The sequence below is a fragment of the Tarenaya hassleriana genome, unplaced genomic scaffold (genome assembly GCF_000463585.1).
Source record: "Tarenaya hassleriana unplaced genomic scaffold, ASM46358v1 Cleome3, whole genome shotgun sequence".
Lineage (NCBI taxonomy): Eukaryota > Viridiplantae > Streptophyta > Magnoliopsida > Brassicales > Cleomaceae > Tarenaya > Tarenaya hassleriana.
The window spans coordinates 2,748,945-2,762,115 of NW_010966177.1; the positions used below are offsets into that span (position 1 = coordinate 2,748,945).

General features: G+C 41.3%; 5 protein-coding genes across 6 annotated transcripts; 3 read left to right on the top strand and 2 right to left on the bottom strand.

Annotated features, from left to right (window-relative positions):
- The first annotated feature begins 8 nt into the window (after nucleotides 1-8).
- Nucleotides 9-3,030, top strand: LOC104818965 (GPI transamidase component PIG-T-like). 2 transcript variants are annotated; one of them, XM_010548792.1, is made up of 5 exons: nucleotides 9-351; nucleotides 681-1,877; nucleotides 2,004-2,147; nucleotides 2,250-2,430; nucleotides 2,552-3,030. In XM_010548792.1, the coding sequence occupies exons 1-5, from the start codon at nucleotides 118-120 to the stop codon at nucleotides 2,743-2,745; spliced, it is 1,950 nt and encodes a 649-aa protein (XP_010547094.1). In that variant the 5' UTR covers nucleotides 9-117; the 3' UTR covers nucleotides 2,746-3,030. The 2 variants fall into 2 exon arrangements, with proteins under 2 accessions (XP_010547094.1, XP_010547095.1); XM_010548793.1 differs by having other exon boundaries at nucleotides 2,555-3,030.
- Nucleotides 2,907-4,302, top strand: LOC109116884 (small ubiquitin-related modifier 1-like). Its single transcript, XM_019203121.1, has 3 exons — nucleotides 2,907-2,924; nucleotides 3,819-3,968; nucleotides 4,051-4,302. The coding sequence occupies exons 1-3, from the start codon at nucleotides 2,907-2,909 to the stop codon at nucleotides 4,117-4,119; spliced, it is 237 nt and encodes a 78-aa protein (XP_019058666.1). The 3' UTR covers nucleotides 4,120-4,302.
- Nucleotides 4,303-5,017: 715 nt separating this feature from the next.
- On the top strand, nucleotides 5,018-7,275 carry LOC104818966 (ankyrin repeat and SAM domain-containing protein 6-like). The gene is made up of 6 exons (XM_010548794.2): nucleotides 5,018-5,459; nucleotides 5,939-6,000; nucleotides 6,117-6,379; nucleotides 6,551-6,625; nucleotides 6,721-6,783; nucleotides 6,981-7,275. The coding sequence occupies exons 1-6, from the start codon at nucleotides 5,347-5,349 to the stop codon at nucleotides 7,023-7,025; spliced, it is 621 nt and encodes a 206-aa protein (XP_010547096.1). The 5' UTR covers nucleotides 5,018-5,346; the 3' UTR covers nucleotides 7,026-7,275.
- Nucleotides 7,276-7,323: 48 nt separating this feature from the next.
- Nucleotides 7,324-10,967, bottom strand: LOC104818968 (GPI transamidase component PIG-S). Its single transcript, XM_010548795.1, has 13 exons — nucleotides 10,645-10,967; nucleotides 9,853-10,552; nucleotides 9,546-9,630; nucleotides 9,367-9,456; nucleotides 9,205-9,278; nucleotides 8,944-9,028; nucleotides 8,775-8,858; nucleotides 8,452-8,582; nucleotides 8,210-8,291; nucleotides 8,076-8,123; nucleotides 7,908-7,980; nucleotides 7,709-7,812; nucleotides 7,324-7,601 (listed from the first exon to the last, which is right to left on the bottom strand). Exons 1-13 carry the CDS (start codon nucleotides 10,787-10,789, stop codon nucleotides 7,485-7,487), a joined length of 1,818 nt encoding a protein of 605 aa, XP_010547097.1. The 5' UTR covers nucleotides 10,790-10,967; the 3' UTR covers nucleotides 7,324-7,484.
- A 97-nt stretch (nucleotides 10,968-11,064) lies between these two features.
- Nucleotides 11,065-13,082, bottom strand: LOC104818967 (B-cell receptor-associated protein 31). Its single transcript, XM_019203232.1, is given in 3 exon segments — nucleotides 11,065-11,501; nucleotides 11,504-11,659; nucleotides 12,417-13,082. Coding segments are annotated over 3 exon segments (639 nt in total). The 5' UTR covers nucleotides 12,694-13,082; the 3' UTR covers nucleotides 11,065-11,295.
- Nucleotides 13,083-13,171: the final 89 nt, after the last annotated feature.

Below are 13,171 nucleotides of genomic sequence, written 5' to 3' on the forward strand. Positions count from 1 at the left end.
CGTGTAGACCTCAAAGCGTTAGTCTCCGCTGGAGTTCACCGATCGGCTCTGTAATGGCGGATCCTTTATGCCTAACTCGGTAATACACGATCATTAGCGTCGTTACTGGCCTCGAAGATGAAAAGGGTTTATCCATGGTCGCTTCCGCTGCTGATTTTGTTGTTCTCTGGGACATTTCCTGTTCCGATCGCACTTGGGTCGGGAGATGCTGAGGAATTCAGCGAGGAGTTGCTGTTGAAGCCTTTGCCTGATCGCAAAGTGTTAGCTCACTTCCATTTCGAGAGTCGAGCCCCTCCGTCAAACTCCCATGGCCGTCATCACCATCTCTTCCCGAAAGCTATTTCTCAGCTGGTAAGGCCTGTTTGTTTCCCGAGAAAGTGTCTTGGGCTTGGAAAAAGTAGGGAGGAAGTGTCTTGTTCGTTTCTCTGGATGTGGATATTTCAGCTACAGATCAATTGGATTGTCTCTGTTTTGCTTTGTTATTGCTGGATCCTTCGCATTACTAGATTTGAATCTTGAGCAAGCTTTATACACTTCACAGCCCTTGTTAATAATCCGTTAATTTTTCGACTATGGGATTAGCTCTATTGTCGGCTTGGAGTCTCCGGAATGAACATGTTATGTTTGGTATTTTGAATATTTCATTTTCTGTGTCCACTGAAATCTTGATTCTAAAACAGGTTCAGAAATTTCGGGTCAAAGAGATGGAACTATCTTTCAGTCAGGGTCGATGGAACTATGAACAATGGGGCGGATTTGACCCGTTGTCAAGCATGAATGCAAAGCCAGTCGGGGTCGAGCTGTGGGCTGTTTTTGATGCTCCTCAGTCTCAGATTGATGCTTCCTGGAAGAACTTGACTCATGCACTTTCGGGCCTTTTCTGTGCTTCAATCAATTTTCTAGAATCGTCCACTTCATATGCAGCCCCGACATGGGGGTTTGGACCGAAATCAGACAAGCTGAGGTATGGATCGCTGCCACGTGAAGCTGTTTGTACCGAGAACTTGACGCCGTGGTTGAAGTTACTTCCATGTAGAGACAAGGATGGAATTTCTGCGTTAATGAATAGGCCATCTATATACAGAGGATTTTATCATTCTCAGAGATTGCATTTGTCCACAGTTGAATCTGGACAAGAGGGATTGGATTCTGGCATCATTCTTGAGCAGACACTTACTGTTGTTCTTCGCCCTGATAGTGGGTCTGGTGAAACAAATGTACAGCCTAGCTGGTCCCTGAGCTCTCTTTTTGGAAGAAAAATTGTTGGAAAATGTGTTCTTGCAAAGTCAAGTAACTTGTATCTTCAGTTGGAAGGTCTTCCAGTTCATAAACTGAGGACAGCAGATCAAGAACAAGACACAAATGGAATCTGGAAGAATGCTGGTTTCGAATTGTCTGTTGGGCCAGACAGGGTTCTTCAGGAGACCACCGGCTATCTATTTGTGTTTGACATTGACAAATACACTGACAGCAAGCCATTTGATCTCGGCCTTACTTGGAAGCGTCCATCCAAATGGTCTAGTGGACAAGCTCCATTACATGCTAGTCGTTTCTTGATGGGAAGCGGGAACGAAAGGGGTGCAATAGCAATCTCATTAAAATCGACAGAAACATGTGAGAAGTTGTCGGGTAGAGATCCCAGTCAGGGCTCATGTACACTACGGGCTGACATTTTCCAAGTATTCCCATGGTATATTAAGGTTTACTACCATACTCTGCAAGTTTTCGTGGACCAAGAACGGAGGACAGTCAGTGAGGTCATAAAGAATATCACGGTTTCACCTTCTACAGATAAGCTGTCACCTGGAGTGATGGAGATGATGCTGGAACTACCATGTGGGGTGAAATCTGCCGCGTTGTCGCTGGAATTTGATAAGGTAATCTCATGTTTTCAAACTATTCATCTACTTGAAGATATCTAATAGCAGTGTTTCGAATTTTTTGATCTTTGTTCTGCAAAAATACCCTTTACTGATTTACGTTACCTAAATTTTGCGAAATAGGGTTTCCTGCACATTGACGAATATCCTCCTGATGCTAACCAAGGATTCGACATTCCATCGGCTTTGATAAGCTTTCCGGACCATCATGCCCAATTAGTTTTCCCCGAAGAATCGACCAACTCGCCCTTGCTATCGAAATTTAAGGTAGATACACTTCTATCGCTATTGAAATACTTGAGCTTCCTGCCCGTGGTTGAGCTTTTGTTTGCTTTAAAGAAACTCAATCGTTCTCTGGGTTTGATACAGGAAAGATCCCCAGTCCGTTCTTACACGGAAGTCTTGCTCGTGCCATTGACAACTCCTGATTTCAGCATGCCTTACAATGTAATCACGATCACATGCACCGTCTTTGCATTGTACTTCGGATCATTGCTCAACGTTCTTCGCAGACGAGTCGGGGAAGAAGAGAGGCTACTCAAAAGCAAAGGTAATTCCATCATCTCTGGCTCATAGTTTGGCTTCAAGAACAGTATTGGAGCTCAGCTCATAACGCATAACTTCGATTCTAACCCCATTTTCATGATTGTCTTGTTTTTTTTTTTTTCCAGCAGACAAAAAATCGGGTAAGCTTGCGCAGCTATTGACAAGAATTGCAGCCAAGATTAGAGGAAGACCGGTGGAACCATCGCCATCGGAGCCACTCGAAGCTTCATCATCGGTATTGTCATCTAAATTTCTCTTAAAGATCATATTAGTTGCCGGAATTGCTGCGGCATGGCAGTATTTTTCCACTGATAAGTAGGTTTGGAGAGAGATGATATTTGCCTTGAGCAGTGATGCAGGGCCCCCGAGGATTTGTACAATTGTCTGAAATCTTTTTCCTTTTTTGTTCCAACGGTTGTGAATGAAACCTCTGACCGAGATGGAGGTTTTGCCGAGTTTACACAGAAGAGTCTCTCCGACATGGACGGAGAGCGGAAGGTTTGACTGAGGTTACAGTGTTGTAGGCTTTGATTGGTCTCTTAGTTGAAATGGGCCTTTGGGCCCATATTTATGTTGGTTATGTTATCCAAATTGCTTTACTTTACCATCGAGGGCCCATATGTAAATAATTTATTTTTGAATTAAGGTAAACCAAATTGTGTGATAAACGTGGCCGCATGAATCGGAATTTGGGAAGAAGATAACCACTAAAGAATTAATTCAATACATACATGCATGTAACCACATTAACGTTAATTTAATGTCGATGTATGTTTGGTCATCTGGCTGTTGCTAATTATAATTTTCGTAACGTGATGATCACAGACAGTTAGGGTTGGAGTGATGTAGTTTAATGTTTATATATTTAAACTAATAGAAAATTTTCAAATAAATGTATGAATTTATTTCAAATCATTATCCATAAATATATAAATTTTGTACCTCTCAAACAATACATCAATTTACATTTTTCTCTCAAAAGAGTCTATTAGATATGATAAATAACATACAAATTTTTTTTTCTTTTTGCAAAACACTATAGTGTTCGTAGGTGTTGGTTGCTATACCATGTAAACTAGACATTTTTTCCCCTCAATCAAATAGGAACATAAATACTTTTATATATATATATATATAATCACTTCATAAATCCACCGAAACTGTGATGTATAGGGAGAGACGCCAACGTCAAAGTGGAATCGGAGCCGGCGACTCACGTAACTCTGAAAGTGAGTGGTCAGGTAACTTGTAAGCTAGTGAAACTCGAATTCTTAATCGTGTAGAAACCTTCTTAACAGATTCACAACGACATTGGAACCCTCTCGTTTAAGAAATATAAGCACGACACGAGCAATTTCACCTCCGATGATTTCGTGTTGTTCGTCAATATAGGATGGGACGGAGGTGTTCATGAGGATGAGGAGGACCGGCCAGCTTCGGACCATGATGCGGGCTTACTGCGACAGACGTGGAGAATACATGATCGGATATGTCTTCCTGTTTGATGGCCTCAGGATCCGACCCAGCCAGACCCCTGACGAGGTATCCATCTGTCTCAAGATTCTCTTTCTTGGTTTTGATTATAATAATCTTTTTTTGCGTTAAATTAAATATCGGTTGGCAGCTTGAGCTCGAGGACGGAGATGAAATCGACGCGTTTCTGCACCAATTAAGCGGCTTTGCACCGCTGTGAAAACGCCCAACGTATGAGGAAAAATTGACCGAAAGCCAAGAGTTGTTGGCTCAACTGGTAAGTGGATATGCGCAGTGCTCCATCCAGATTCGAATCCCACCCTTGACAAATCACATATTAAAAAAAAAAAATTGACCGAAACGAGTAGTGATTTATGGAATGGATTAATGTACGTTGAGTGGTAAGAATAGAGTTTTGAATCTTGGTAATAATATGCATGCATATAATCTCAGTATATTGTCAAACGTTACGTTACGTGCATGGTGTTTGCATCTGAGTTATGTGTACCAACTTGTGTTTTTTTTTTTTTATCGTTTCTGAGAAGCGCTGGTCAAAGAGAAATTCAAGGGCCGATAAGAAAAAATTTGTAATTCGATTTCTATTATGGGCCAACATAAAACTAAATGACATGTTACACTACACAATTACTCCCATCTTTTATATAAATTTATCAGACTTAGATAGGGGTGAATGTTTCAATATTCGTTTCGAATTCGTTTCGGAAATGATCCAGTTCGATTTTTTCAATTTTATAAAAATATATACCAACCAGTTAATATTTTATGTTCGGTTTGGTTTGATTTTGTTTTTTATTAAAAAAAAAAATTTCGGTTCGGTTCGTTTTGGTTTTTAAAAATTCGATTTTCTAAAAAAATACCATTGGAAAATTTTGGATAATTCAATTTAAAAAAATGCCGTATTTTTTGGCCGAAACGCTCACCCTTAAATTTAGAAGTTAGAACTACAGAGGACCTAACGGATCAAAACGAAACAAACGAATGTTGTGTCCACTCGTTGCGTATGGTGTGGGCCTAGTTTTGGGCTGGGCCCAGTAAACTTTTACCCGACCCGGTTTTTGATTGATAAGAGGAGCCCGACGAGTTTTTTTAAAAAAAAAATAGCAAATCCTTTTGTACTTCTTCGCGAAGCAGAAATCTATCGATCTGGAATCGGTAGAGAATAAACTAATTTTTGCATTCGTTTCCTTGAATCAAAGGATCGTTTTGTTTACCTCTCTCGTTTGTTTCTGGATAGAGATTTAGGGTTTCTGGGTACTTTTGTCGTACCCCTCTTTCGAAATTTGGTTGCTGCTTCAGACCCAGAGGTCTCTTCTTCCGATTTGTTCCCTCCCTGTTTTAGGGCTTTTTGGTTTGCATTTTGGGTTCGTGTGATCGAGGTTTAGGGTAGGGTTCTAATCGTTGTTTGTCCACCGGAGAGAGGTAAAAGATGTATGCTGATCGATTGGAGGCTGATGGTGCGAGCAGGAAGACGGTAAAGGACCGTCTCAATGGCGGTTCCGGCGACTTATCTATTCGCCGGCGACAAGTCACCGGCAAGAGGTTTGGCTTATCTCCTTTTTCCCTTCATATTCTGTCCCAGTTGGAAATTTTACTTGCTATCTTCGAGGACTCGGAGCCCTTTTTCCTTGCATTTCGGTAGCTACGCGGTAGTGTATAGCGATATGGACTCTAAGATATAGACCGTTCGTTGTTCATAAAGACACAAACCTAAGGTTTGTTCAGTAAGCTGCTTGATTCAGCTTTCCTATGCAAATGATCATTGCATTAGCTGTATTAAGTTGTCGAATATCTTGGAAGTATAGAATAGTGTTCATGAAATTCTTACTTGTGTTGATTCTGTAGGCTTGAATCTTGATGTTAGAAACCATTGTTTCTCTCTTTTGGCAGCGTGGTTATGATCTTCTCCTTTTGTAAGCTTAGTCTGTTGATCACATCTCTATCAGTTTCGCTTTCCATTTGGGTTGTCCTAGCATGGCAATAGAAACAAATTTTCATTAATTGTTCCCTAATGCTTTCAGACAAAGGCAGGATGACAAGTGGGAGCATGATCTTTTTGAGGAAGATGAACCTCGACTTTCTAGTATGTGTATTAGCTGTGACCTCTTCTCTTGCTTGCGGAAATAAAGTGCCACTATAATTCAATTCTGCCAAAGTATATCTGTATGATCGTTGACCCTGTCTTAATAACTTGCTAAGAACGCAGAGTTGATCCCCGAGATCTTCGTCTGAAGCTCCAGAAGAAACAAGGGTCACAAAGTGGACAAGGGGCTGGTTCCACTGTGCGGGATCTACGCGAAAAACTGACCGGGACAATGAATCCGCAACCAAGAAACCGTGCCCCACCGAAATCTAAAGTGGAGGCTGCTAGACCAGTCATGAAGAGCGTGGCAGTTGAAGCTACTGAAACGGAGACTAAAAGAACTTCCAATCAAGCTACAAGGAGGAGGTTTCCGCAAACAGTATGAGTTCACTTTTTCTCATCTATAATTTTTTGGCATTAGAATTTCCCATGGGGGATGAGTTCACTGTTCTCATCTATATCTTGGATTAGATGTATTGCTTGAAAGTGCACCATAGTTGCAGTACCATAATACCATTACTCTTTCTCAGTTTCTTTTCTTTTGGGTCAGGCCGATGCATCAGTGGACAGCTTCCTGGAATCATTGGGTCTTGAGAAATACTCGATCAATTTTCAAGCGGAAGAAGTACGCATCTACTATGTGATTAATGCACATGGCCTTCACTCAAAGCATACGTATGTTGTATATTCCCATTCTCAGTTTTTCACTTCCTTCTCCAGGTTGATATGGCTGCACTTTTGCATATGAGTGACGATGATCTCAAGGCTATGAGTATACCAATGGTGAGTTCCACTGCTCAAAAAGCCACATCTCTTTGTTTCAAACCTTTTCCATTTCTTCTTATTCTACAAATTAAGGAGAATGGTCCATCTACTTTGTTTGATTCAGTTCAAAAGATGTTTTGGCTTAATTAGACATCAACTTAATAACATTCTCACCTTGAAATGTGCTCTTTGTTAATGAGCTGTGTTTGTTTCAGGGCCCGAGGAAGAAGATACTTCTTGCTTTGGCGTCTAAACACTGATGTTGAACTGTAGCTTTAGCTTGGTTGGCATGGTCTGTACAAGCTTGGTGGCATAATCTCCTAGAGGGATACATACATTTTGGTTATTTGTCTGAATGAGTCCTGCATTTAGCACTTGATTCTCTTTTCTTGTCTGTACTCGTGAGAAGGTTGCCCACCTTAAGGGACAAAAGTAGCCATTAGACAAGAGCTTTTCTAGAATTAAAAGTTGTAATCCTTTTAACATAGTGAATCTATCCTTTTCTCCTCTCTTTTTGATGTGGGATTGGTGAACCTTGAACTGATTTGAGACACTAGATGAAGTTTCAAAACGATAACAGTACATCATCGATGCTAATCTTGATACTTGAATTCGGGCACACTGAGTGAAACAAAACTCGGAGTATCAAAAGTCTTAGTTGTGTTCTAAAAAAGTTGCCGCTGGATCCCGTGTTGCAATGTCTGAAGGGGACAAGCATCTTAGGCTGTCTTCTTTCTGGTTAACGAAGTCAGGTACTTTGCCTTCTCTTGCTTATATCTTTTCCATTCTCGTAGTGCCGCAAGGATGACGTGCATTGACACGGGCAGAAAGAAGGGCTGTTCATGCAAAGAAAAAAAAACACAATCTTGAATCTGTAGGAGCAAGAAGCTGTGTTCAGTGTTGGGAAATGAACTAAAGTGTGCAATGGAGAAGTTCTACGAACCGAGTACACTGCAAAGCAATGCTCGAACGAGAAGTAACTGACAGACATGATGGAGGGATGGAAGAAAGCATCCTCAGCTAGAGATCTAGCTTCTCTTGATGAGCCTGATGGAAAGCAAAGTAAGAAACTTACTTGTGGCTATGGAACAAGATTGCTGATGGTTAATTAGAGTGTATGAGGGGAGGGGATGGAAACGTACTGGCTGATGAACCGTAAGCTCCTAAAGAAGCGTTAGATTGAGCCATCTTTGCTGCTTTGAGAGAAAACTTCACCTGGTCGGTCATGGAACCAACCAAATTTGGAGGATCAGTAAGAGAAGGGTGTCAGCAGAAAATCATGAGCAGAGTGAGAGAATGGGGAAACTCACTTGTTCTCCTATTTCATCCTTGATAATCATCCTCGGGAGTGATTGAACCTGCATGCACGAGATCACAAAGATAAGATTTTAAAAAAAAAACACGGAAAGAAAACCCGTGTGAGTACAAGGGTTTAATCACATACTAATCTAGAAAGTGAACCAAGAGTGTTTGCACACGACTGAAGATTGAAACATGTGTGCTGCCGCGATAATACATCCAATTCCCTGCAGAACACATACCGAGAGAGATGGTATATCGTAATTGGTATCGGCAATCACATTTAAAGAAGAAAACTTTTGATTTGATCCATAAGCATCATTAGTAACAAGGAGTCTCAAACCTATAAAAGGATTATGTTATGTCACTGGGATATATTATGCTTACCATTCTGTGAAGCCTCTTTCACTAGGTAAGATCTCGAAAGTGCCCAACCCACTGGTATACGTCGCTTCAGATTTAAAGCCGAAAAGTTGCCGGAATTGCCCCAAGAAAACTTCAAATATTTTCTCAAGATTCTGTTTCTCAAAACACACAAATCCATTGGGTTACTTCTGGGCTACCAAGTTCTGAAATATTCCATTCATATGAATGGCTAACCAACCATTGATTGCAACCTAAAGTGACATGATATACACTTAATTCTAAAAAATATATATATAATTTCATACCCAAAAAGACCAAAAATTTGATTGGAAAAGGACACTGACCTGAGGAGGGATAGAGGTCCTAGCTGGACTTCCAGAGCCTTTATCACAGTTTGCAGGGTTCCAAACAATAACTCCTCCCCACATCTATACAACATAAACAAAATCAGGAGATTAAGACATTTGCTTTGGAGGTTAGGACAAATATGGCTATGAATGTAAGGAAACGAACAGGAGATATGAAGCCATTCGTCTTAGACATCTCCCCATTCGGCAGCTGCAGTTGAAGAGGGCATTCTCCTGCAGATGGAATGTATCTGGCAACAAGAACCAAGAACATAGACATGAGAGATTTGAATGGAATGCTCATCTTCTGACCAGTTGATAAGATTAAGCACAAAAAAGTGAATATGTGATTGTGTATTCACGGCATCGAGTACAAAGTAAGCAATAGTAAGCGGAAAAAAAAACAGGAGGGGGTAAAAGAATGTACACCACAAATTGCAATATCTTAGAACGTCCACCAGCTCCAACAGAAGTGTCCAAGTGCCACTCATTTGAATTCACCTGGCCAGAAGAAAAAAAATCGGATAATTTGTTATGCCGAAAGATAAATCTAGATCGAAAAAGGAAACCGTAGGGGAAGATTCCATACAAAGAAAGGAAGATCACTCATCCTAAAGATGTGGCTCCGAAGTTTTTCATCCCAAGAGGCAAATGAGGACTTCGGTGTATGATACAAAACCTAGCCACGAGGAAAAAGAAGTCATTAAACAGAACGGAGAAACAGAACAAATGCCCGATGCTTGGGTTAATAGACAGTGTGAATGCTACCTGGCTTTCCACACTTATATTAGCTACAGGTTCCAAAGCTTTAATCACAGGACTTAACAAAGTCTCATCTATCCTCTGAAAATCCCTGTCAATACAAGGCACAGACAAGAAGTCACAGGCAAGAAAGTCACCATGAAAAGGTCCAACCTCAACTAATGCAGAAGCAACATACCAAGATTGAACTATTAGCTCTGCATGCTCTAAATGGTCAAAACCTAAAATGAATGTTATCGAGGTAATGCAAAATTCTGAAAATGCATCAGCTGGAAAACGAAAACAAGGTAAGAGAGCTGACTACTGATCATACCAATCGTAAACCCAATCGCGTGGATTTGAATTTAGTAGATTGAATGAGAGAACAACTTTCCCATCTGATCCTACTGGCATAAATTCCCCATTGATTGAGCTTTCCTCCCTCCCACCTTTCATAAACACCTTCACGAATATCTCGGAAACCTTAGCCACCATGTCTCCATATCTCTCCTCTAATCCACTTCCCACAATCCAGGCATGCCTGTGCTTGCCCACCACAGCCCTAACCTCACCTTCGCCATTGCCAAGATCTTTATTCACCACTACAACACTATATATTTTCCCGCCATGGCCAGTACAACCACCAAAAATATCATTCAAGGACTCATCCACTGCAGCATCCTCCAACCCAATACCAAAGTCATTTCCTTTTATCACCCCGCAGCGGTAGGAACATTTGGAAGGGTCGCGAACTATGGTTTCGGTACAATGGTCATCTGGGTCTTGTACAGTGACCGAGAGGGAGAAATTGCAAGAACCGCATCCTGAACTCCGATGGGTAAACTGAGTTACACCATCCAGTATTGCGGATCGCAAGTTACTCGGATTCATCGACCGGAAACCGACGAAAATGGCGTGGAAAGTACAGGGAAATTGCAACGGAGACGATTCAATTTGACCGGAAAGCGAGTCGATGTCGTGGAACGGCAACGGAGAGCGGTAGATTTCCACGGATTTCCACAGAAAGGGGAAACCTGAAACCTCAAAATTTTGAAAAACGTCAAGCAAACACCAAAATCGAACCTTCCAAAATCAGCGGCAGAAAAACGAAGAACGCTACAGATACCTAGAAGGAAACACACGAGCACAGATGTGGTGATCAAGAGACGCTTCGCGCCGGGCTTTGTAGTCCGCATGGTTTTCGGGTCAAACTCCGACATGGGTTCTGAAATCTCTCTGGTTGGATTCGGAGGATCGGAGATTTCTTCCATCGCGATTGCCGAGAGCTGCAGATGCGGACACAGACAGCGCCTGGCGAGGTTATGGTGTAATATAGAGATGGTTCACAATTTCTATATTATTAAAGTTCTATCAGTCTTATCTCAGCGATTAAGGGAATGGCTTGTAACCCAACGGTCTCGGGATCAATACCATGTCGAGCGTTTTCAATTTGCATTTTTTTCCAAGACAGTTCATATTCTTGTTCACTAATTCCATTTCCTTCTACCAATTATCTCTCAGTTTCTAGGACGTTTGCAATGAAAGATTCACTTAGTAGGATATTAAGAATGGAATCGAGGAAAAGATGGAATCACATCCTGCATATTTGTCCGCATGATCTTCATGACAATGGAAGAACAGTCCAACACAAGCGGAGGTTGTAGAGCACAGCAACAACAGGCTTCCATTGCAGAAGAACTCCATGATGGCAACTGTTGCATTGTTCAAAAAACCATCCCAAAACCCTAATAGGAAACTCAGCATTGGAAAGGGTTCCTCAGCTTTTGTTTCCACCCACAATCTGGCCTTGGAGACTCTGGTTATCTTCTAGCAATCTATCATACTCCAGCAACAGCTCTGAAGATTGTTTCTGTAGAGCGACGACATCTGTTGTTTCAAGCCTCTCGTCTTTCTCCATTGATTCTGCTTCGAGCTTTCTGAGATTGCCAGAGAGCAATGATAATTTCTCTTGTAGCTGCTTCACTTGGACGCTTCCTCTTCTTTCTCCTTGAGTTTGGTCCTCTCCTTCTGAAGCTTTTCGAGTTCTTCTTTTGATGAGCCGTTGTCGCTTCTTAAAGAGAATAGCTTTGTGAGGTAGAGGTGCATCCGGCCAATTATGAAACCGAGGAAGAGGACAACACCTGCATGATCATTAGGCTTTAGTTTCTCATGACATACACTTTATTAAAGTTCGATATCATCAGAAGTAACTCCAGGATTTCATATCCGAAAGAGGAGAAGATTCTGCAGAATTGGAGCTTTGTACATGTTCTGCAGAAACTTATAAGAGTTGATGTATGAGCTTCAGCAGAATTGGAGCAAGCAGGTGATGCTGAAAGAGTCATTCTCCGTACATGGAATATTGGAACTGTTGATCCCCGTCAACTCGCCCTTGAAATGTCACAACGAAAATGAATTAAGGATTAACCGACTACTACTACGAGAGAGAGAGAGAGACAGATGGATGACTATCATATTTCTTGACTCATTCAAGTTTAGGACCTCAAGAATGAAACAACATTTGCAAACAGTTGCTCATTCTGTACAGACAATCCTCTAGCTGTAACTATATGCAGAAAAAGCCTCCAGATCAGTAGAGTAGCCAGATTTTCAGCACAAGAAACAAGTAAAGACTGTAACTTTCTTCAGAAATCACAGCTATTATTGGGTAATTTAGAGGCAGAAACCTAAATACAACATTGCAAATCCATAAAACAATTACTAATTTAGGCAACAATAGAACTGAATTATGCCAGCAACCTAAGAACCCTACAACATTGCATCATACCTGGTTCGAGTGCTAACAAGATTGTAACTCTCTTCTTAGCTCACAGGAAAACTTACTAGAAGAAAGAAAACATCAGAGAGAGGAAATGAGAAAGGGAGATAGAGACTGACCCATTAGAGAAGCCCCAAGCAAGTGGGTTCTCCAAAGAACTTGATCCATGGTACCGAGTTTGGAACCCTTGTTCTGGATCCTGACGATGCTCAAAATTCTTGAAAAAGGAATCACAGACATGGTTCCAGCTATGGTTTTCACAGTCGCAGGACCTTTCCCCATCTTCAACTTGTCCAAGCTCTTTATGACAAGCTCTCTTAAAGGTCCGATCTTCACTAGCATTAGGAATGCAATCGCACCCTCTACGGATAGAACCAGAAATAGAAGCTGGATCATTCCGATAAACCCAAAGTTTACACCTTTACCCAGATTTCAAGCCAAGTAAAAGCCAGGAACCCTAAGTTCTCGCTTTTCCTTTCTAATCGGGCATCAATTTATGGAACTGGAAACCGAAACCCAGATCGGAAAACATAAAAACGGAGAGATAGATGCAAGCGCGTTCTCTGAAACCCATTTGCTTTTTCACGGAATAGGGGCAGCTAGAAACACAATCACCTCTTCTTGATACCACCAAGAAATCATCAATGACAAGGATCAACGAAAGAGGAAATCCAAATTATAAGAAAAAAAAAGAGACCTTTGATGTCTTTCCGGCGAAAAAAAGAGACCTTTGATGTTCTTTCTTCCGGCGAAAATGGGATCATGTGGAGCAAGAGAACCTTGGGTTCAACGAAGGAACAAAGTGTCTGCTACAAGCATATTTTGATCCCACCAATCAACTAAACCCGGTTTGAGTCGGTACAATTTAACTTAA